Source organism: Capricornis sumatraensis, chromosome 10 (genome assembly GCF_032405125.1).
Source record: "Capricornis sumatraensis isolate serow.1 chromosome 10, serow.2, whole genome shotgun sequence".
In the NCBI taxonomy this organism is placed as follows: Eukaryota; Metazoa; Chordata; class Mammalia; order Artiodactyla; family Bovidae; genus Capricornis; species Capricornis sumatraensis.
The window spans coordinates 52,813,053-52,836,963 of NC_091078.1; the positions used below are offsets into that span (position 1 = coordinate 52,813,053).

Consider the following 23,911-nt stretch of genomic DNA (forward strand, 5'->3'; position numbering starts at 1 on the left):
GTGGGAGGCGCCCAGGCCCTGCAAGGCCGGGGCAAGAGGGCCCCGGGCCGCGTGGGGTGCGCGTGCGTGTTAAGCGCCGGCAGCGCGGCGGGGCTCGGCGGGCGCGCGGGAGACTCGAGGCGCGTGGGGCGCGCGTGCGTACTACCCGCGTGCGGCCGCGGCGGGCCCCACTGGCTGCAGCTGCGGCGGGGCTCACCGCCCTTGCAGAGAGGCCGCGCCCGGCCGTGCGCAAGCCCGGAGCGCCGCACGCCGGGCCACCCAGGAGCCCCAGGCCGCCGCGTCATGCGGTGGGGCGGCTGGCGTCGTGCGGGGGGACACGGGCTTGGCGTCTCGCCGCTCCCGCCTTTACTAATTTGGGGAGTCTTCCTGTCCCAAGAAGAGACTAAATCCATTTAAAGAAAAGCCCACGCACCAAACACTCGTCGAACCAAATTCTGCCTCAGGCCGGGACTGGGTTTGCACAGCGGACTTGACTTGGGGGTGGGGGACAATTCCCCTCGGCTGGCGAGAAGCTAAGCTGCAGCTGCTCCAGGAGTCCTCTGACCTCCCTGCCCCCGCTCGCCCCTCGCGTGTCGGGACTTGTTCCGGCGCTCCCGCCTCGGAAGGCGCGCGGCTCCCGCGTCCTCCTCCGGGAGAAATCCTTGTCGCCTCTGGAAAGTGGCATTTAATGCCCGCTGCGTCGCGGGTAGCAGCGCGCGAGCCGGACGCGGCGAGGCCGAGCCAGTCGCGCCGCTCTGGTGCCGGCTCCCGTGCGTAGGCCTAATCGATGCCTTTTTTCTGAGTGAGTCGGCGGCTCCCCCACCCACCTCGTCGGCGCTCTCCTCCTCCTCTTCCTCTCTGGTCTCCTCCCTCCTCCGGGCCTGGTTGCAAATGGCTTCGTTCCCCGAGACCGACTTCCAGATCTGCCTGCTGTGCAAGGAGATGTGCGGCTCGCCGGCGCCGCTCTCCTCCAACTCGTCGGCGTCGTCGTCATCCTCGCAGACGTCCACGTCGTCGGGGGGCGGCGGCGGGGGCCCCGGGGCCGCGGCGCGCCGCCTGCACGTCCTGCCCTGCCTGCACGCCTTCTGCCGCCCGTGCCTCGAGGCGCACCGGCTGCCGGCGGCGGGCGGCGGCGGCGGCGCGCCGGGAGAGCCGCTCAAGCTGCGCTGCCCCGTGTGCGACCAGAAGGTCGTTCTGGCCGAGGCGGCGGGCATGGACGCGCTGCCTTCGTCCTCCTTCCTGCTCAGCAACCTGCTCGAAGCCGTGGTGGCCACGGCCGACGAGCCGCCGCCGAAGAACGGGCGGGCCGGCGCCGCGGCGGGCGCGGGCGGCCACGGCAGCAACCACCGGCACCACGCGCACCACGCGCACCCGCGCGCGGCCGCCTCGGCGCCGCCGCCGCCGCTCCCGCCCGCACCGCCGCCGCCTGCGCCGCCCCGCTCGGCGCCTGGCGGCCCCGCAGGCTCCCCGTCGGCGCTGCTGCTGCGCCGACCCCACGGCTGCAGCTCCTGCGACGAGGGCAACGCGGCCTCGTCGCGTTGCCTCGACTGCCAGGAGCACCTGTGCGACAACTGCGTCCGCGCGCACCAGCGCGTGCGCCTCACCAAGGACCACTACATCGAGCGCGGCCCGCCCGGCCCCGCCGCAGCCGCCGCCGTAGCGGCGGCGCAACAGCTCGGGCTCGGGCCGCCCTTCCCAGGCGCTCCCTTCTCCCTCCTCTCCGTCTTCCCGGAGCGCCTCGGCTTCTGCCAGCACCACGACGACGAGGTGAGTGCGGGGACCGCTCCCGCCGGGGACTGCGGCCCGGCGGCGTGGACAGCCGGTCTGGGCCCCAGGGGACCTGCGCGGGTGTTACCAGGGGTCTCCGGGCAGGTCCCCAACTGAGGGAGGGAGTCCTCTCCCCCTTCCGGATTTTTCCGTTTTTCTTTTTGACTACGTGGCAGTCGCTGCCATTGAGCCAACGACCCTGTGTGTGCGAAGAGGTGGCTTCTGTTTGCGGGCCAAAGAGGGTCCCAGAACGCGAACTCCCCCTCCTCCCATTTCCATATCTAATTTTCTGGCTGGCCAAACGTGGCAACCGCTGTCTCCAGTTATAGGCAGAAGCTGGGCTGGCACAAATGTGTATGCCTGTGTAGACCTAGCCTCCGTGGTGAGGGTCCCTACTCTTCCTCCAGACAGCTCCCGAGGTTGGAGATAGCCCCCTCTTTAGAGACTTTGGTTTCCCCATTTCTGTTTGACGAAACGGGCAGGCTATTGTTTTAAGCAAGACAAGGGATGGAGGTGTGTGTGTGTCTGTGAGTAAATGTGGTCTTGTGGGGGTACACTAGAGGCCTCCCAGCATACTGAGTTCTCCCATTTAGGTTTTTCCCCCACTTTAGTTTTGTTTGTTTAAAGTTCATCGATGGTTGCTTTTAAGTAAGGCATTGGCCAGGAGTTAGGGGGTCGAGTGGGTGAGTGGGTACACGTGCCCGAAATGCCCTGGTTTTCCACGTGCGCGATCAGGAGGGCGGATTATACTTGTAGTTGGGACTACATCTCCTTGTGTGGGATAAGCGGGCAGCTGCGGATCTGTGAGGGCCTCGGGTCTTCAGCATCCAGCTCCCGAGGTTCCATTTCCGCAACGTGGAGAAGAAGCGCGTTCTGGCCCCTGACCCTCCCTTGTGTGGACATGAGCCTCGTGGGCCCACCGCTGCGCCCGGAGCTGCGGGTTGGGGGCGGGGGGGACCTTGCCGGTTGCCCTCACCCAGCTGGAAGTCCTCGGGCCGCCCCGCCTGCCCCGGCCTCAGTCTCTCCGAGAACCGGTTTCCCAGGTTGGGAGGTGTCCCCAGCCCGTTCAAACCCTGAGGCTCGACTGCCCCTGGGGAACAAGCCGACCCCGGCTGCACGCGGCTCGAACCGGGCACGCAGAGCCCGAAGGCTGAAGGGCAGCCTTTGGGCTCACTTAGCTCTTGGCTGTTGGTGGAATAAACCTTTCTTGTATATTTTTCACCTCGTGTGCCAGTTTAAAGCAGTTGGAGCCCATGAGTGGAAGGGGTCGAACGTTTTGAGGCTCAGCCTCTGCTGAGGGTCGGTGCCTTGTTGCTATCTGCCTGTAGTCCCTCGGGGAGACGTGATGCTAGAGCCTCGCCTTGCAGGGGAACAGGAGTCCTCGTGGGAGTCGCCGCCTGCGAGGTGGGGTGGGCGTGCTGGCTGCGAGCGCGGCAGAGGCTTGCCCAGCGCAGTCTTTTCCACTTCTAACCTGTTATTTGGGGAGGAGGGCGGAGCTATTGCCTGCTGGCCTTAAGCCGGCTTCTCCTATTGGAAAAAAGTTGAAATTCTAATCTACTTGTTGTGGACCCCTCATTTTCAAAGTTTCTTTCTAGGTACGAAGCCTAGGCGGGCCGTTATTCTTTGCCTTCCTTTTTTAAAGCTTTGAATGGACTTTGTGAAAGTTTTCCCACATTCAGGGCTGAATGTTTCTAGCAGATTCTTTCAAAAAATGGATTGAAGTAAAAGAGATCTGAATCCCAATCCCAGGAATGGAAAGAGGCAACCAACTCCCTGGGAAGTTTAGTGTCAAGGGGGAGGAGGCGGGAGAGGGCGCCTCGAATCCGCCCGAGTTTCCCTCCTGGCAGGGGCGTAGATGGAACCCTCCCTCTCAGCAGTTGAGTTTAAATGTCAGGTTTTATTTATATTCCCAATTAAAGATCCGTATACGTTTTATTTGGGTTAAAACAGTACATGCTCAGTGTTGCCAGACTTGTAAAAGGTTTATGTACTTTTCAAATTATAAAACCATTCAAATGGTATGGGAGTGTGTGAAGTGAGCGGTGTTCCCCTCACCCTGGGAGGTACCTGGATGCCCTGAACATTTCTGTTTTTTAACGTGTGCAGTTCTGGTGAAGTTGTTGGGCAGAGGCATTAAGATCCTACAGTGCTAGACCAACTATCCTTTAAAAACACGAAATTTTCTCAGTTTTGAGCAAACTCTACTCCCCTTGCCTCCCTGTTGGTTTTAAAGAAGATAACTTGGAAATTAATTTTTAGATCTTTTTAATCTTTTCTGGGTTTGGAATGTTACCGAATTTAAAGGGACAGACCAGGGCTGTGAATGGGTAAGTCAGATGTTCAGAGGAAAAGCACCTGGTTCACCCAGGGGGTCCCAGCCCCGGCCTAAATTCTTTCTCTCTTTCCAAGGGAGTGATCCTTAATAGTTTCGGAATGACGGGCCTTTAGAAAGCCCCTTTTCCGATTGGGAAAAGAGCCTGAGGTCACTATGGGAGATGACCACCTTGTCCTCTGATAGTGATGGAAGGAATGCCTAAATCCTTGTGTTTTTTAGTGGGTACAGTGTGCTTCGATTTTTCAGATGTGCTGTTCTTCTGTGTTGCTCCGGTGTCAACATGCTCCATGAAATAATTCAGCGTGCCCTTGTTTTATGGTGACTGATGCCACCTGATCTTGGGCAGGGGCACCCCCATGCCTGGCTCTTCCCCTTTAATTTTAGGAAGAGTGCGTCCAACAGTTGGCATCTAGGAGGGTAGCCGGTCGGGTCTCTTCCCCCAGACTGCGTTCCTTAGGCATCCCCGCCAGCGTAAGATGGTTCTCTGAGAGTTGGTTTAAAACATTAACCGGAAAACTAAAAGAAGGGAGCTGGGTTTTCCAACGGAATGAAGGTTGCTTCCTCCTACTCTGTATTTGGTCCAGGTAAAAAACGAGAGTTTGGGTTATTCGCCTCGGTGGCGGTCAGTCCAAAAGGCCTGCTGGCGGGCAGTCTGGCTGAGAATGGAGCCGGGGGTGGGTGGTCGGCGCCCCGGGACCGCTGGCCGCGCGCCTCCCACGGGGCCCTGGAGAGGCGGGCGGCGGCGGCTCGACCTGTCCGGACCGGGTCTCCGCCAGCCGGACGCGGCGGGGCCGAGACAGGGTCGGCAAGCATCTGCGGGGAGAGATGGGGCGCTGATTTGGACCGGAGCGCGCGGCTCCCGTTGTCACGAGGTGTCCTTTAATGTTGTGTTGCTTGCACGTGGGAAGCAAGCCCTTCCTTGGCTGCCTCGGAGGCCACACTGCGAGCAGAAAGGGTGTGTGTGTGTTCAGGGCCGGGCGGGAGCGCTCTGTAAATGGGAGAAGCTGAGTGGGGTCTGAGCCTGTTCCGGTCCCCGGAAAGGCCCTGTCACTTGGGAGTAGGGCAGGGGTGACCTAGTTGCCATCTTGAGCTGAAGGTTTCTTTGTAGACTCCGAAGATGGCATTGTTGGTTCTCAGTTAGGAAGGTGGGAGTAGGGGTGGATTTTCCTGGGTCTCCTGGATGGAAAGTGGGATGAAGGGACTAATGCAGTTTATTTCTGTGTGTGTGTAACAAACTCCCTGGAAGATAGGCTCTAGAATTCCAATTCCATATGATCCTAAACGTTGACCCCAAATATTGAGGAAACCACTCTCCAGAAATCAGCCCCAAACAGCCTAGATAAAGAAGGTTTGCTGCCTAAAATACTTGATTGTGGAATGTACTCTTGTATCTTATTTTGAATAAGTTCCTGTGAATGGGGGACTTTACTCGAATTGGCATCAATATATTCTGTATTTGCAGAGGCTAAGTTTTCTCAGGCATGCATCCGTTTGTGTTTTAAAATTATATGTGTGTGCCTTGTAAATTGTAAAATTTATAGTAAGAGGTTTTTTTAAGGACAAGAGTAAAAAAATGGGTAAAAATGTGCATTCTGGTTGTTTCTTCTCCGCATCCTCAACCAGTTCGATAGGACTTGGTAGATGTATGTCTGCTTAGCACTCACATCTCACCTATTCCCAGAAAATCAGACCTTCCATACCTTGGAAATAGTTGGAAGGTTCCTGCTTTGAATCCAGTTCAGCAGGTGGACATTTGAAATCTGTTGAATTACGAAAATGCTTGAGGAAAATATCCGGGAGAGAAATGTTCACTATTAACTTCTCAATATGTTAATTTTGAATATAATCTCTACACTGTGGACTTTTAAAAAAAATTTACATGTGATTGGAGGAATGTGCCTGGTCTTCCATAAAATGCACAGAGATGAGTTTCACCAACATGGCTCCCAGGCAAATGGCTAGTTTGGCAAGCTGTGCTGGTGAGGTTGCCTCACCCTCACGGCCGAGTCAGAAAGGATGCTGGTGATTCTGAGGCTGTTGTGGAATAAACGCTGTCTCTGGAGACTTATGACCAGTTTTTCTTGCTAAGGAGTAAACACTAGTTTGGGAGTTGCATAGACTTGGTTTCGGTCCACAGGATCTTTATTTCCAATGCTAGGAATATATATTTTGCAAACAATGAAAATATTTTAGGGAGAAAATGGGTGCTTTCAGTTCGTTTGATAGCACTATACATTCTTTATGATTCAGTGTTTACAAGTTAAATAGTTGTAGGACTAAAGCAGTCTGAAAGTGTTTAAAGACTGAATAAAATTGCCTTTTTCCATCCCAGCTTTCCTTCCCATTTTAGTTACTTATAAATGCTAATTCCAGGGAGTCCTTTTCAGATTTCAGGGCACTAAAACCATCATTAAAATGTAGAGTTTCCTAATTTCTCTGCACATGTAAAATTTTGAGCACAACTGTTTTGCTTTTTATGTTTTCATTAAAAAAAAAAAACTACGCATATGTAGAAAGGGAGTTAGCTTTGGGGGAAGCCATGAATGAGGTGAAATGGTTAAAATTCTTTTGTTGTTGAAATAGTTTGCCAGGAGAAGAAAGGGTTTATAAACTTTTTCTGCTTATGAAGAATTTTAACTTACTAGATAATTCTATATAGCTCTCATGTTTAATCCCCTCCAAGTTTTATTTCCTTTGGTGCTTATTGAAGTCACATGGGTTGCTTATTCTCACCAGTTCCTCTCACAGGGCAAGGTTTATTTCAGATGTATTCATTCTTAGGGAATAAAGGACCATTTCGATGTCATTCTTCATGACACTTGAACGAAAGATTGAGAAGAATTCTACCACGCAGGCGGTTTCCTCCTGCCTTTCCCCATAACACTAACAAAGAGTTCAGGGCTTGACTCACTGAGGCTGTTTGTGCCACCTCTGTTATTTTGGAAGGGAGCGAAAAGGTACTGATAAGAATAAACAGTCGCCCAAAGGGAGCAAGATGCCACCCTCGAAGCCCACTCTGTTCTGCCTCCCCTTGAGCTTTCAAGTTTTGTGGCTTGGAGGAGGAAGCCTGAGCCATCTTTCCTCTTCAGTTGATGCGACCTCCCGCTTCTGCAGTCCTAAATTATTCTCCTCCCTTTGAGGTTTTGTCTGTACCCACAAACCTAGTTGACTGAAACCAGATTGACTGTTTTTGATTGACAAGGCTCTGACTTGTTAACAGAAAAATTGGGAGGGGTGTGGGGGGTTGAGCGTAGGCAATTTACATCTGAAACTTTGGCTTAAACCCTATTCCGGCGTAATTCTTTGCCTTCTCAGAGGGCATCTTCCGCTTCCTTCGTGCTTTAGTTTGCTTGCAGCTGGCTTTGAGGGTAGGGTGGAATGAAACGGGAAGACCCCTAACTCCTGGCTTTCATCTCCCACTCCAACCCAGCTGAAATTTGGGGAGATTCTGGTTTAATCTGAAGCCATCAGACCAATGTTTTGTTTTGTCCTCTTTCATGTAGATTTTTCTTTCCTGAGCGTCAGTTCCTACCAAGTGAGCCCTAGTTTTAGTACATCTGTATAGTGATCCCAGTTTAAGCATCAGTAGACACGAGAAATTAGTAATTTGTTCAAAAACAATTTTCCACACAGTTGCCCTAAGGAAGTGGTGTTCTTTTTTTTCAATTAATTAATTTTTTGTTGAAGGATAACTGCTTTACAGAAGGAAGTGGTATTCTTTAGTGATATTGCTTTCAGTAATATACAGACTACAAGCTGAAGTTGTAAATACTGGAAAGAGGAGCCCTGATCATGAATAAGGGCATAACTTATGTCAAATTTTTTTAGCTACCCCAGGGGCCATGTGGTATCTTAGTTCCCCAACCAGGTATCAAACCCCGCTCCCTGCAGTGGACTTGTGGGAGTCTTAACCCCTGGACTGCCGGGGCTCAGTTCTTGACTGTGATTGCTTATCTGACAGACTTGTGCAAATTGCACATTCTGCCGACATTAATGGGACTTGCATGAAGCAGGGCAGTGTGCACCAGACAATGAAGTGGATCAGGTCAGCTGTGTAGACTGAAGTGGATCAGGTCAGCTGTGTAGACCAAGGGCTCCCTTCCTGGCTCCCACACCCTGTGAATTTTGAGGGTCCCTGAGTTGGTTTTGGAACCCCTGAGCCTCTGTCGAAGGTCAGCAACTGTAACCTTTAGTTGTTACTCCTGAAAAGTTCAGTCAGCCATTTCCTTCCATCTAGCCTTAACTGCTTGCAACTGAAGATGTGTGTGTGTGTGTGTGTGTTTTTCCTTTTCTTGAAATGACAATGGGTTTTGCAAACTTTTTTCATATCTTTGACCAACTGACATAATGCTAAAGATGTTCTTCTAAGAAAAAGTCTGGACATGGAGATTTTGCTACACGTGGATCTGATAGAACATCTTCAGCACAGGTGTTTAAAAAAATCAGAATGGTGAAGAGGTGGCATCAGCAGTCATGATTATGCTGTGTTTGGGCAGACCGCATCAAAGATTTTGGTCTGTATGCTCTCTGTCTCTTCATCAGAGGAAGATCTTTTTCTGAGGGTCTTCTCTAGGCTTGTACTGGATAAGTGCTGAGCAGAGAAGTGGATATACTAGAGGAAATTTTGGTAGAAGTTGGGAAGATGTTTTTGTGGTGTTTCTTTAGGTTTATTTTTACTTAACCACTCTTAGACAATGTGGTTTTCAGATTCTTGTGCTGCCTTAGTTTTCTCATCTGTAACACTTTGCAGTGTTGTAAGCATTCCAATTAATGTATTTAAAGTGTCTTATAGCACACTAGAAGGCAATTGTAAATATTTAAAAAATTATTTATTTGCTTGTTTGTGTTGGGTCTTAGCAGGCCTGTGGATTTTGTTGCTCCCTAGCATGTGGGATCTTAGTTCCCCAACCACGGATGGAATCTGCTTCACCTGCCTTGCTAAGGCAGATTCTTAACCACTGGATCACCAGGGAAATCCCTGTAAACAATTTTTTTTTAAATGGGAAAAAAAAAAGATTTTCTTTATTGATGTGTAGTTCATTTACAATATAAATTTTTGTTATATAGCAAAGTAATTCAGTTGTACCTATATACATTATTCTTTTTTTTTTAGTATTTGTTTTCCATTATGGTTTATCATGGGATACTGCATAATAGTTCCCTGTGCTGTACAATAAGACCTTGCTGTTTGTAATTAATAAGCTCTGTTGAGTTTTGAAGCAGACTCCTCACCCCATCCTTTTGCCTCCGAAGAGGATGTTGTGGAAGAAAACTATTTGTCGATGTTGGAAACTATGGCTTCTGTCAGTTTACTCTGGTCTAATTGGAAAGATGCAGGGATCCTTTCAAGTGGTGCAAGGTGAACTGAAGAAACATGCATAAACTTTATTTCACTCTAGAAAAACTAGCCCTCAACTTTCACTTCTGGGCTAGACCATCTCTGGGTTACAGGGCTCCCTGAGCCTAGTGGAAAGATGGGCACAAGTGTGTTTAGTACATCAATGCCTGTGGCTTTTTTTTTAAATTTTTTTTTTGGTGGAAGGCCAGTGTTTGTGTTTATATTTTATATGATGTGTTGAGAATCATTAATCTTTAAAGTCTTGATCTTTTGGGGGACCGTGACATTTCAAGGAAAGAGATCAACTTGCTCCAGGGAACAGTTTAATTTCAGAGCCTGAGATATTTTATAAGCTCTCATTTCACGGTGTTGTCAGTTGCGAGTTTAGGTGTTCCCGAAGAGGAAACTTCAGTTATCACAAGGAAGGCCTTAAATCATTATAGAAAAACTGCTGCTTTACAAATGGGGAGACAGGCTGGGGTTGTGAAGTGACTTTAGCAGGAACTTGCCTGGTCCAGCACTCTTCGCTCTCCTAATTTATGTACAATATTTGGCAAATATATCATCATTATGTCTTAAAATATTTATGTGTTGATTTGGCTGCACCGCGTCTTAGTAGCGGCATAGGAACTCTTAGGTGCACCATGTGTAACTTAGTTCCCTGACCAGGGATGGAACCTGGACTCTGCATTGAGGGTGCAGTCTTAGCCAGGGAAGTCCAGAATTATATTTTTGAAACTGGTCCTTAAAAGTCTGAAATTTAATGCTGAATTTATTGTTTGAATCTTTAGCGTCTTGTGTTTTATTTTGATTTTGGTCTTTTTTTTTTTTTTAAGTTATTAAGGAGAAAAATAACATACAAGTAATTTACAGCTGGAGCCTTCCTAGGCTCAGTGGTAAAGATGCCACCTGTCAGTGTAGGAAACACAGGTTCAATCCCTGAGTTAGAAAGATCCCCTGGAGAAGGAAAGGGCAACCCACTCCAGTATTCTTTTTCTTTTTCCCCAGTATTCTTGCCTGGAGAATTCCATGGACAGAGGAGCCTGGTGGCCTACAGTCCATGGGATCACAAAGAGTCAAACACGACTTTGTGACTGAGAATGCACGCATAGGTACAGCTTGGCAAAAGCGAGTGTGACCATCGTTACTGTGACTGCCTCTCCTTCTAAGGTTTAATGTGTTGTCAGAGGAGTAATTTAGCAAGGAAGAGGGCTTGAGTTTAATCTCTTGAAATGATGTGTAAGTCTCATAGGCGATCTCTCAGTATCAAAGTGAGAAGGATGCTTCCTTGGCCAAATGTCTCTAACACAGCCTCACCCTGTGGCCCCAGCATGTCAGAGCAAATATTCTAACACTAATGGTTTGGGGCTCTTATGCCAGATCTGGCCTTGGTTGATGTTGGTGGCCTTAAGGACCAAATTGAGAAAGATGTTTTCTGGATTGCCGGTTCCCAGTGGTGATGGAAAATGGTGGTGCTGCCTGTATTTTGTTAAAAGAAACAAAGGAAACTTACTCTTTTTCAAGCCACAGAATGGGAAGATGCTTGTAGCTTCTTGGTAAGAACACCTGGGCTCACAGCCCAGTGTCACCCTGAAGTAACTGTGAGACCTTGGACAAGTCACTTATCCTTGATTTCTGACCTTTCAGATGGAAATGGTGGAAGTAGTTTTTGAGAACTGTTTATGGAGGGAAGTTATGATTTACGTGAAGATGCTTTGAAGAAGGAGCTAGAAAAAATGTTTTCAGTATCGTGAAAAAAAATTTGGCTTCAACTTTTCCTGCAAGTTGGCAGTCAAACGGGTAAAATTCCTTCTTCATGAAATTAGATAAGCTGCTTATCTTTCTTAAAAAATGTTTTCTGGTTGATGGCCAAATGATATTTGATACCATGAAATAATTAGGGCAGTTCCTTATTGCTCACAGAGGACTTGATGTGTTAAGATTTGTCATCAAAACACTTGGATGTCTGCTGCTTTGAATTGTGCTCTTTGCCAAGCCTCTGGTTAGTCTCGCTGGGAGGATGGAACTGGAAGAAAGTGGTTTGAATGGGGCAGAGGGATTCTTGGCTTCCTGTGTGGCTACTTTATATGTGGTCTTATTTACATTACTAGAGGAAATCTAAATGTTAAAGCAAGCTCTCCTGGCATCTGAACAGGTTCTGATAGGGAGGTGAGTTTGGGCTGAAAGACAGGAATCTTGGAGAAAGATGGGATTTAGGTAAAAGATGGAAAGAAGGCAGGAGTGGTTTTGGCTTCTAGCAGCCTGCATTGGCTTGACTATAGAGTGTTTGTGATCACGATCTTTTATCTGGTTTTGCCTTTCAGCATCCCTAAGAAAAGTGTTAGGGTCCCCCTCCCCATCTTGTAAAATTGAAGTATAGTTGATTTTACAGTAGTATATTAATTTCAGGTATACAGCATCGTGATTGAGTAATTTTATAGATTATGCTCTGTTGAAAGTTATTACTAAATAATAAGTATGGTTTCTTCTGCTGTACAGTATATCCTTGCTGCTTGTCCATTTCACACACAGTGCTTTGTCCCTGTTAATCCCCTACCCCGATCTTGCCCCTCCCCACTGGTAACCTCTCGTTTGTTTTCTCTGTCTGCATGTTTCTGTTCTGTTGTTTCATGCTTTTTATTTTTTAGATTCTACAAATAAGTGATGTCATACTTCTTGTCTGACTTTTTTCACTAAGCATATTATATTCTCTGGGTCCATTTACATTGCTGCAAGTGGCAAAGTTTCATTCTTTTTGTGGCTGAGGTGTGTGTGTGTGTGTGTGTGTATATATATATGTATATAAATCTTTTATCCCTTCATCTATCAATGGGCACTTTGGTTGCTTTCTTGTCTTAGCTATGGTAAATAGTGCTGCTATGAACATTGGGTGCAGGTATCTTTTTGAAGTTTTTAATTTTTCCAGATACCTATCCAAGAGTGAAATTATGGTAGTTTAAGGGGTCCATTCCTTTTTTTTTTTTTTCCCTCCTGCCATCTGCACACCTTGCGTGATCTCCCTTCCCTGACAGGGATCAGACTCAATAGCTGCAGTGAAAGCTCTGAGCCGTAACCACTGGACTGCCAGGGAATTCCCATTTTTACCCTTTTTAGGAGGGTGGCTACTGACGTATAGAGGAAATGGCTGGAGCTAGAGCCGCGTTTAGTTACTTTAACAGGTAATTTAATGTAAAGCATTATTGACTGTTGAGTTGGTGAGTTTTTAGCTGGGAAATTGCAATGCAAGGAGAGACATTACTTGCGTGCCTGGCTGGCGGGTAACAGCTGTGGGAAGCAGCTCCTCTCCTTGGGTAGGGAGATGAGAAGAGGGAAAAGTTGGAATTGTTAATACTCCTGGGGTTTCCTGTGGGTCCGGTCAGCGTTAGAAACCTGGAATCAGGTGCTGCCACTGAAACGACTCGTGACTTTGGATTAGAGAAGTCTGTTGAAGGAAGTGCCCACCCAGGAAGCAGAACTCAGAGCAAAACCTTTCTCCCTCTCGAGTTCCCTAGTGTCACAGGGATGCAGCTGGCAAAGCAGAGGTGTGGCCCGCTTGGGGGGTGGGTTTAAGCTAAGAGGCAGTCAGAGCTCAGGAAGCAGCGCTGCTTGGAAGATGGACTCCCGCTTGGTGCTTGATTCCATTTGAAAATTTCATGAAAACATGGGGGAGACCCTGGGCTGAGGGGGCATAGAACATAGCCGGAGTTAAGTACCCAGTCCCGACGGTGTGTTCACACTCTTACTAACCCAGCTTGCTATTTACTTGCCAGCAGGCAGCACTCAGCCCACGCCCTGTGCTTACTTACAGGGGGGAAACAGCCTGTTGTTTCCAGACCTGTGTGTGTTCTCCCGTGTGTGTGTGGTCAGGCGTTCCCGTCGTGTCTGACTTTTTCAATCCAAAGGGCTGTAGCCCTGTTTGCCTCTCCAGAGGATCTTCCTGTCCCAGGGATGGAAGCTACATCTGCTGTGTCTCTTGCATTGCAGGCAGATTCTTTACCACTGAGCCACCTGGGAAGCCCTGTGTCCTTCGCACTTGTTTGTATAAATTAGACAGTTTTAAGTAAAAATGAAGTCAGTGCAGAAAATGTCTGTGTAAGCAGGCCTGTAAGCCTATGAACTCAGCTTTGGTGTAAAGTAGGAAGCCCTGGGGACGGAGCAGTGAGCAGAACAGCCGTGAATCCCTTTTCTTCATGGGGCTTGTTTATCCAGCCAGCTTGGGACGGGGAGGGACTCGCCCTTCTTCAAAAGCAGTGCTCTGGGCCGACAGCTCTGGTGCATAGGGACTGCTGTGGGAACCTCCCTGACTGCCCTCTAGACCCTTCCAGCCCATCAGGGCTCTGACCTCATGGAGGGGAGGAGCCTTGGCCCTGCAGGAAGGAGCTCGGGTCCCTGCTTCCCCTTCCTCTCCTCCGCCTTTGGGATGACCTGCCCCCCAGGCTTTGTCCTACAGTTGAGGGGGCAATTTCACCTGCAGAGCCCAAGGCTGAGAGGGAAAACCTCACTTAGTAAGTTCAGTGATTTCTTGTGTGCTTTTGGCATTGGTTTTTGCGTATTGAGGTAAACATATACATCGTAAAATTGATCTTTTTTTTTTTTTTTTAAGCGTACACTTCTGTACCTCTTGACAAGGGCGGAGAGTGCTATCACTCCACGCTCTAAAGAGCAGCTCATCACCCCACAATACCCGTCTCAGAGCCTCAGGCAGCCTCCGACCTCACCTCTAGTCCTCTGGTGTGGTCTTCTCCAGCAGGTCATGGAATGGAATCTGAGACTGTTGGATCCTCGAATCGGGGCCCTTTCCCCTTGCCAGGCTGCATCGAGTCCTCGCAGGCGGCAGGTGGCCGGTGTCAGCAGCTCCTCCCTGTTGCTTGCTGAGTAGTTTTCCATTGTACCATAGTTTTCACGTTCCCCAGCTGAAGAGCTCTTGTGTTTCCTGTTTTCAGCGATGGTGACTGTGTTGATGCCTGAAATAGGAGCAGTGCTGTGTTGGGTCTTGGTGGTCACTGGCACCAGCTGGAGCCCACATTTTCATCCTGGAACATTTGTCAGCAAAGTTTAGTGGCTCTGAGACTCTAGTTCCTGCATCACTCTGTAGGATGCTGACGGTTTCACTTGTCTGCCTAGGGCTGTCTTTTCTGTTTGCGGATCAGATGGGGTATTTCCTGATGAAAAAATGCAGGGTACACTACATGTATATTTACACGAACGGCAAGGTCCCACTGTAGAGCACAGTGGGTGATCTGTACTCAGTATTTTGTGTTAACCTATAAGGGAAAAGAATCTGGAAAGGAAGGAATATGTACTTTCACGTATGTGTGAAACTGAACCCTTGCGCCATACACCTGACACTAACATGATACTGTAAATCATTTTTTCTTTTTTTAATACGAAATTTAAAAATTTAAGTGAAGACAGAAATTCAAAGTTCAGGAGCTGCTTTGGAGGCTGTGCTGTAGGGGGACAGGGGAAGCCACCTGTCTGCCCCCCATTAGCCTTGCCCTTTGTTGATTTTTTTTTTTTTCCTCTGCTCTTTATTTTAATAACTTTTCAGAACAATTCTCTTTGGTCTTTATTTCCATTTTATTATCAACTTTATCAGAGCTTTCAGGAGGCATATACATACAGAGAGGAACATTTGTTTTTACCAGTTTAACCAGATTTTTTAAAAGCCACATGGGTGCACGTAAAAAATAAAAAATATAACTCTGATCAGTGATGGACCACCGCAAATATCTGGAGCTTTTTGGGGAATCCTGGAAAGAATTGCCGCCATGGAGTGTAGATGGAAAAGCGTCTCCATTTTAAATGGGAGATTAATAGGGGAAAGGGACGTTTCATATTGAGGTTGTTGATATTTATGGTGGTGAATAGAAACCAAGTTATGAGGGCCTAGCAGAATCCTTTCTGAGCCCGAGATAGCAGTTCATTGTAGGCAACATTTGAGGTTCACAACAGCTGCTAAGTCTGTAATCTTGTTATTCACCCTTAAGTATGCTGTACAGTAAAAAGAGAGATGTGCCTTGAGATCTAAGAACTGAGGTGAAGTTGTTAATTCCATTGAAATGTTAGTAACATACGGGAACAGGCAAAGAACGGCTCTCTGCATCTGGGCATCTCAGACTGAAAATGCAGCTTGTTCAGAATTTGGAACGTAACCGTTTTTCCCTCATAAAAGGAAGGATGGGGTTCACACGGACTGTTTCCAGCAATCATGTGTTTCCTCCGCCTGCGTTGATTGTATGCGGTCTACTGCAGAAGCAAGCGCGGAATTTTTCTGAATGTAATGTTCATCAGTGTCTATTTGTTCTCGCTCCCTGGAACTTCTTTTCAAGGTTTTTTTTAGATTTTTTTGCCTGTTGGGATGCAAAATCAATTCTCTTCTTCTCCACTGAAGGAAAAAAAAAAGTCGTGGAAAGCAGCAGACAAATATATGGGAATAAAATCTAAGGACCGTGTAAGATGGAACGATGAGGATGAGGAGGGGATATGTGGCCTTAGTTTGGGAGAAGGGATTGCGTTTCCAACTCAATACAATACAAGCCCCGCTGTTGGCTTGTATAACTTGGTGAGGCTTGGGTGTTGCATGGGGGTAAGCCCACAGTATTCTGAGGTTCCAACAGGTTAAGAAAACAGGAGTCTAAAAAATAACTGGGGCGATATCTCTGTCCTGTCTGCCAAGCTCTTCTTGTTTTGGTTCCTTGACTTTCAGTTGGCACTTGTACGTGTTGCCCCTCAGGATGGGAAGGTCTCACCCCGTCTTGGGGCTAAAGGCAGACAGGTTTGCCATAGTGAACTCAAAAGAGGAACCCGGATGAGTGAGTGCTTAATAAAAGCCATTCAACATTTGCAAACATTTGATAGGGTCCATGAAAGGGGGAAGAGGGAACAGTTTTGTTTTAAATATGTGTTCTTTTAACAACATTGAGAAGTTTTTTTCCTTTCTTTCTTAACTGACTTGGTTTTTTTTCCTTAACTGCGTTTTGTTTTGCTTTTTTCTTACCTGAGTTGTGCTTAAGACTTCCCAGTGCTTGTCATTCTGGGTGGTGATTTTTCTGAATATGTATATGTCTGTGACTGTTATTTATTTGACCTTTCCTTCCTTCCTTCAGCATGCTCAGCTTGTAGCTGCTGGATGAATGAAAAATTGAGAGTTTTCTCAGAGCTACTTTGTGTTCCCTCCCAGGAATACTTGATTTGGTCCACTTAAGTTGAATTCTTATTTAATTATGCAAGTAACACATAAATACCTTTGTTAGGATGATCTGTAAAAAACTTTATAAGTATACGCCCAGACCTACTTCTTCCCAAAGTGTGTAATTTAGGTGTGTTTCCTACCAAACCTTTACACCTATTCACATATACACACGCACGGAATATATAGAAAGACAGTCTTAATGTAGATTTCCTGTACTTTCTTTGCTAGTGATTACTGCTCCAGGCTCGGTGTTCGTGCTGTGGAATTTATTTAGCTGTTCCTTTATGTAAGATTTTTCTCTGCATTGGCCATTGCCATTTATTTGTGTCCCTGTGACTTCTGGAGGGAAGAGCCCCCCAGCCAGGGACTTACTCAGATGCTAGCAAGGCACATTTGAAATGTTAATTTGCCTTCCTGCCAGCCACATTTCCTCCCACCCAATCCGGCCCTGTTGCCATCAATCTAATGGGAGAAAAATGGCTCGTCCGATTGACTGACTTTGCATTTCTGTGATTGCTGTAGGGTGGGTGTCTTTTTGTTTATTGACCATTTGGATTCTCTCCCCAAATTGCCTTGGTTCCTGGGCCTCTCTCCTGGGTTAAAAAAAAAAAATCAATTAGTAGGCATTTTGGATAAATACTGCTCCTTCTTCCAGCAGATTTTTCAGAGTCCTTGGCTGGCCCCAGTTTAATTTAACTTGGTATACATTTTAAATTTCAGTGTTACTGACGATCGTCTTTCATTGTCTCTGCATACTGTGTCTTTAATCATATCTCAGAATATTTTCTTAGTGTATCTTAGAAGGTGGGATCTAATTTTATCTGGAACGAACGATGAGCCTGAGGTCCTGACTGTGAGTGAACAGTCTCATTTCCCCTTTTTCTCTGAACCCTTAAATTTCTGGGAAACAGTTGTGAATATAGCTGTCTGCCGGAGGCGAAGAGAAGGGGGTATTAAGACCTTTGCTCGGTGAATGCCAACTGGGCTGCAGTTTAATGTATGTATATTGGATGTTCATGCTCTGTGGTCATATACCGGTGATCTCTTAAAAATCTCTTTGGTGTTGGTTGGCTATTAAGGAGATACACAGCAGGTAAATGGTAATACTTGGCTTGGTGTAGGCCCATTAGACATCAGTCAGTGGGCTTTTGTTTGTTACTATGTTTTTAAAAATTTTATTTTTAGCTGCACTAGGGCTTTGTTGCTGCACACAGGCTTTCTCTTGAGGTGGCTTCTCTTGCTGTAAAGCACGGGCTCAGTAGCTGTGGTGCACGGGCTTGGTTGCCTTGTGGCATGTGGGATCTTCCTGGACCAGGGACAGAACCTGTGTCCCCTGCTTTGGCAGGCAGAGTCTTAACCTCTGGACCACCAGGGAAGCCCATCGGTCAGGGTTCTGTTGCCTACAGTTATTGGGCAGGGTCCTGCAGACCTGCCTTTTCTTCCCTGAGTTTTTAATCTTCATTGGGTATTTTAACTGGAAGAGAAGCAAGTAGTCCTTTTAATCCAGGCAAGTGATAAATAGCTAAAAATAAACAATTTGCTAATTCCACTACCCAGATGTAACTCCTGATAGCAGGCTGGATTCTGTCATTGGTCTCTATTCCTGTGCTTTTGCACCATTACCTTTATGACTGGGCTTATCATTTAATCTGGCACACTCTGATGTTAATAAAGTTGCTTGGAAAGTATCATTCGTAATACACCTGTAGTTCTACGTCTTGCTTTGTCTTTGAAATCTAGTAGCATCCGTCATCATCTTTGAGGGTAGTGTAGGCATAGTCAAATGCACCCATTTTAAAACATTTATTTATTATTTATTTGGCTTCGCCAGGTCTTAGTTGCAGTAGGAGGGATTTTTAGTTGCAGCATGCAAATTCTGAGTTGTGGGACCTAGTTCCCTGCCCAGGGATCGAAAGTTGGTCCTCTGCTTTGCGATTGTGGAGTCTTAGCCACACTGGAGCACCAGGGAAGCCCCAAACACACGCATTATAAGCACACATTTTGGTGGTGAGTTCAGGCAAATTTATACATCTGTGGTACCACCACCACGATCATGACGGAACATTTCTACCACCTTAGAAGGTTCCGTTGCCGCAGTAATCTTTCAGAGCTCGTGTCTGGAGAATTTGGCCTGCTGCTCTTGTCTTGGGAGGATTTATGGAGACTAGAGCTGGACACAGGCCTTTGGATGTGAATTAGACTGATGACAACATTGCTGGGTCTGATGTCCTGGTTTATGGCTGAGGTGGGGGGAGCTGTAAAACAGCCTAGAATCTTGACCCTTGAGAAGCATTTTATCCTCTGCAAAGGCCCAGATACTCTCTTTTTCTCCTATCTTAAACATTTGCGGTTTCAGGGCCACAATGCAAATGGTCAGGGAACATTGTTTTCCAGCAAGCAGTTGCCTGCTGGGAGGCAAATTCCTCAAGGATTGCTTGGAAAATGTGGAAGTAAATTCCATTCAATCAACACACTTCTCATTGAACACCGGCCATGTGTCTGCCCTCTCCGGGTGTTTGAAGACACAAAGGACTAGAATGGAGATTGCCTTCTGGGGACCCTTACTCACATTACCGTGATACAGGGAACTAGAACAGGGGATTTGGGGTGTCCTGGTGAGTCATGTACATGTGAAAGCATTAAATTGTTGTTGATGAGATGTTACATGCTCACGTGTTTAAAAAAAAAAGAAAAAAAGACTGTTCCGGGGCTCAGGAAAGGGTAATGCGGTAGAGGAGATGAAGCCGTCCCAGCAGAGTGCTGGAGTCCTGTGTGTCCTTAGAGCAGGGGTCCCCAGCCTCCGGGATCTGGTGCCTGGCGATCTGAGGTGAAACTGATGTAATAATAATAGAAATAAAGAGCACAATAAATGCAATGCCCTTGGATCATCCCAAACCACCCCCACCCCATCCATGGAAAAATTGTCTTCCGCGAAACTGGTCCCTGGTTCCAAAAAGGTTGGGGACCGCTGCTTTAGAGGGTTCTTATCATTGAACCTAGGCCCATGTGGTCCCAAACATTTCTGAGAAAACTCATAGCTTTCCAGGCCTGCCAAGTCACTTGGGGTGACCAGTTGGTAACTTCCATTCCTGAAGACTGTCTGTTCAGAAAATTTTGGTTTTGAACTTCTTGGAAAAGTCTTGAGTTGTTACAGAGGACACTCACTGCACTTTGGGGTGGGGGCAGTTCCCTGCCCCAAACCAGCCGTGGCTGTGTCATTCACAGCCAGCTTCCACTGGTTTTAAGCCGCTTTGCATGTGGCGACCCGAGGAGCTTCTTTAGTAAGTTGATCATTGAGTGTTGTTGCAGGGGGGGTCCTTAACCCCCAGGCACTGTCTTGGGATCCAGAGTTGGTTTCTGCCCTTTTCCTCTTTCCTGAGGTTTGGCCTCCGCCCCCAGCGAAACCTGGGTCTGCCTGCAAAGGAAGTCGTGTTTTGCTGAGCCGAGGCTGGGACGGAATCAGGGTTGGATACTGTGAGAACCGGATACGAGGCCTGAAAGAGAATTTTTTTTTTTTTTTTGCAAGGGGAGAGGGGTGAGAGTGAGGTGGGACCCACCCAGGTAGAGGGCGAGGACCAGTCCTGGCCTCCAGGAAGAAAGGCCTGGGAGCCTTTGAGGGCGTCTGCAAAACTGGAAAGCACTTTGCTGGGTACCCTGTGGCGATTAGAATGTTATCTGCAAAAAAGCAAATGTTCAACCAGTGTTTGCGGAGTTAATTCAAACAGGCTCCAGGGAGCGGTTGGGCCCCCTTGCAAACCTGTGGCTGGGGATGCTGAAAGGGGTCTTTTTGTGGGAACGGGAGTCACCCTTGCTTGAAACCACCTCCCCCCTCAGAAAGGGAACCCTGCAATTGTGTCAGCCTGTCCCGTTTTCTTCACTGAGGCCCTGGAGTCTCATCTCCCCTCAAGTTGTCGCAGGTTCTGTCCACTGTGGTCCCCAAAAGTGTGTGCCCCAGCACACTGGCCAGAGCCTGGGCTAATCTCCCCAGACCCCACCCCCGCTGCACCCCTCCTTCCAGATGTCTTTGGTGCTGGGGATCCCTGAGTGGAACCTGTCTGATATCATCTGTGGTGATACAGGAGCTGTCGTTTTAAAAAACCAGCACGCGAATCCCACCCTCTGGTTTTGAAGGACAGTGAAATGTTTGCGTAGGGTTACTGTAAAAACCAGCCCCTGGCGAGAATACAAAGAAAGACCCTCAAGATAAAGTTAATGATTACATTTGGAGCTTTTGGCCTGCTTCCTTTAGAGAGTTTTCTCTCTTGAACTTTACTCCATCACAGCTAGGGACCCTGCCCCGCTAAACTGCATTTCGTGTTGGGAAGGTTGGATTTTAGTGTCTGAGCTGGAGTTCTTCCTTGGGCCTTCCGGTCCGTGTGAGGGGTGCGGAGGGGAGTGGGCTTCTTCCCAGGGCCTCTGGCTGGGGGCGCTTTTTTCTGCCCAGTTTTGTTTAGATACCACCCCACCCCCATGCTTGGGGCAGTTTCCCCCCAGGCCCTTTGTCCCTCCCGAGGGCGGGAATGGCAGCCCCCTGGAATGTGGATGCCCTGGCTTGAGAGGCCAGCACCACCGAAGCCTGGTCTCTGCTCCTGGGGCAGCTCTTAGGGCTCGGGTCGGGGGAGGGGGTTGGGGGGGTGATGCCCCAGACCAGCTCGGCCACCCCTGGGCTGGATCAAGTGGACCCGTTCTAGTGCTTACCACAGTCACACGAAACGTCCCTCTGCCCATTAAAAGCAAAACTAAAAAAACCCTGGTTGCTGTGCTAATGAGTAACCTCAAAATTCCAGGCTCCCCTTCTCAAGGAGTCACCTTACCCAGGTGGGACCCCCCAAATCACCAGGAAGCCTCCTGACCAAGATTGCAGGCTCTAGCAACGGCCCCCCCCATGCCTAGTTTGTAAATAGTAAGCAGTTTTTTAGTATGCCCCGTGCATTGTTGGGACACACTTGTGCCAAACACTGTTGTCTGTTGGAAATTAAAATTTAACTGGGCTGTGCTGTAGTTTGTATGAATGTTCTCCGGACACTCCTTAAAGCTACTGCAGAGGCTGAAATCCAGTGAAAGGCTCCCCCACCACCCAGCCCCCCTGGCAGGACCCACCCCTCCCCCACTCTGCCTTTGGGCCCCTACAGACGAGGGGTCCTCAACCTCTGGGAGCTAATGCTTGATGCTCTGAGATGGAGCTGATGTAGCAATAATAGGAGTAAAGTGCATGATAAATGGGATGCGCTTGAATCATACCAAAACCATTCCTGCCCCACCCCTGGTTTCTGGAAAAAAAGGTGTCTTCCACGAAACCAGTCCGGGTTGGTTCCTGGTGCCTAACAGGTTGGAGGCGGCTGCAGACTCTTTTGGTAAAGAGTTCTCATAGGTGACAGCAGTTAGTCACAGGACAAAAAAAAAGTCACAGGACAGAATACCCAGAACAAGAGCCCTCTGACCTCCTCTCCCCCACCCCAACCACTGGGGATCCTTGCTGAGAATGGTGGGGGAGAGATGGAGGCTCCGCTTGGAAACCAAATGCCAGCTCAGAGGTGGGAGGAAGCTTAGCTCTCGACTTGCACTCCTGGTCCGTTGCTGTCAAAGACCCCTGCCATCCTGGCGGGTGGGGAGGCACACTCCGGTCTGAAGCTTTTGGGCAGTAGTTTAGGAAAGAGCAGTTTTGGGATTTCTACAAGAGGATTTTAGGGGAAGCTCGTTCCACATACCATAGGGCTTCTGGGCACTTGTATCTGCTTTTCTGTAGCAAGAGAAAGAAAGATGGTCTCTTCAGGATTTCAGCAGGAATTTCTGCTCCTCGGGGAAGAGAAGCCCAGCGAGCAGGCTGCAGGAGCGAGTCTGTGTTTGGGAGAGCGGAGAAGGGGGCTTCCAGGTTCACTGCTGCGTCTCGGTCTGCTGCCAGGAGAACTCTTGGTCCTCTCAAGTGGATGGTTTGACAGTGACATAGTTGTGGCGTATTGCCCATTTTGCTCTGACTGCCAGGAAGCTCGGAGCCAAACTCCTGGTTTCAGTGTAGGGAGCTTCGCTGACTTGCTTCTCCTTTAGCCAACTTGTTGTTCAGTTGCTCAGTCATGTTTGACTCTTTGAGACCCCATGGACTGCAGCACTCCAGGCTTCCCTGTCTTCCACCATCTCCCAAAGCGTATTCACACTCATGTCCATTGAGATGTTGATACCATCCAACCATCTCCTTCTCCCTGCTTTCAGTCTTTTCCTGCATCAGGGCCTTTTCTAATGAGTTGGCTCAAACTTGGTTTACATATATGTTACTGGCTTTCTTTGTAAGCTGCTTTTCTTAGATCTGTGTAAGAGTTACTGGAATCACTTTCAATAAAAATCAGTGAAAGATGAGGGTGTTGTAAACTGCCCAGGAATGGGACCGTTTCAATCCAGTAAATGAGGCTGATTAGTATGTAAAAGAAGCAAGCCGTTGTACGTGCATAGCACTTGTCAGATAAACACATGATTCTCATGTACACCAGTCCCTCCCTGGACAGAGTCCAGCCCCATGCTGAGAGGCAAGGAGGCTTGGTAGAGTGTCCCCACGAACCTCCGGAGGCAACAGGACCCAAAAAGCACCCACCTGTAAAAATCGCAGCATCCTGAAAGATGCCAGAGTGAGTCATGTCCCCCGGAAGAGGCTATGGTGTAGTACTACTAGGTGTAGCATCATTGGACCCCTGTCCCCCATTTCCCCCACCCAGGGAGCCCTTCTCTTCTGCAATTTGGTGGAGCTTGAAACCCCTTCTTGAGGAGTGGGAGGAAGTGGTTAATCCCCACTTCCTTCCCTGGGAGTTTTATGGGCCTCTGGGAGCCTGCCTTACTCTGGCCGTAATGGTCATAAATGACCCTCTCCCAGGGCAGGGGCCAGGCCGCTCTGAATCTTTAGGCAGTTAGATGCTTGAATACGTGGTTTTTTGATCGAGGTGCCTTTGGTTTTCTGTAATTGGGAGGTGGAGTGGGAAGCCCTGTAGGATTACTGGGGTGGTGGCTTGAGCCCTTCCCAGCGGGGCCTAGGCTGGAGAGATTGTGGCAGAGCGAGGGCCCCCTGGGTGCTGTTGCCAGGTGGGGCTGGGTGGGGACAGCTGGGGATCCTGGCAGGTTGGACAGGGTGGAGCAAGGAGAGATGAGAAGGGCTGAGAGATTAGTGCCCTTCACAGGATCCCTCCCCACCCAGTTCCCTTTTTTATCATTCGTCAGCATTTTAAGATACAGCAGTAACTCATTTTTCACTTTTGATGAAGAAAGCACTTGGGGTCGCCCAGCTCTTGGGACAGGCTTTACAGAGTGGCCTTGA

At 48.5% G+C, this 23,911-nt stretch overlaps 1 protein-coding gene across 1 annotated transcript in view; it reads left to right on the top strand.

Annotated features, from left to right (window-relative positions):
* Window positions 1-870: 870 nt before the first annotated feature.
* Window positions 871-23,911, top strand: part of TRIM71 (tripartite motif containing 71) — a 61,151-nt gene continuing 38,110 nt past the window's right edge. Inside the window, exon 1 of the mRNA XM_068981605.1 lies at window positions 871-1,746. Coding sequence (XP_068837706.1) covers window positions 871-1,746 — 876 coding nt within the window. The remainder of the gene's footprint in view (window positions 1,747-23,911) is intronic.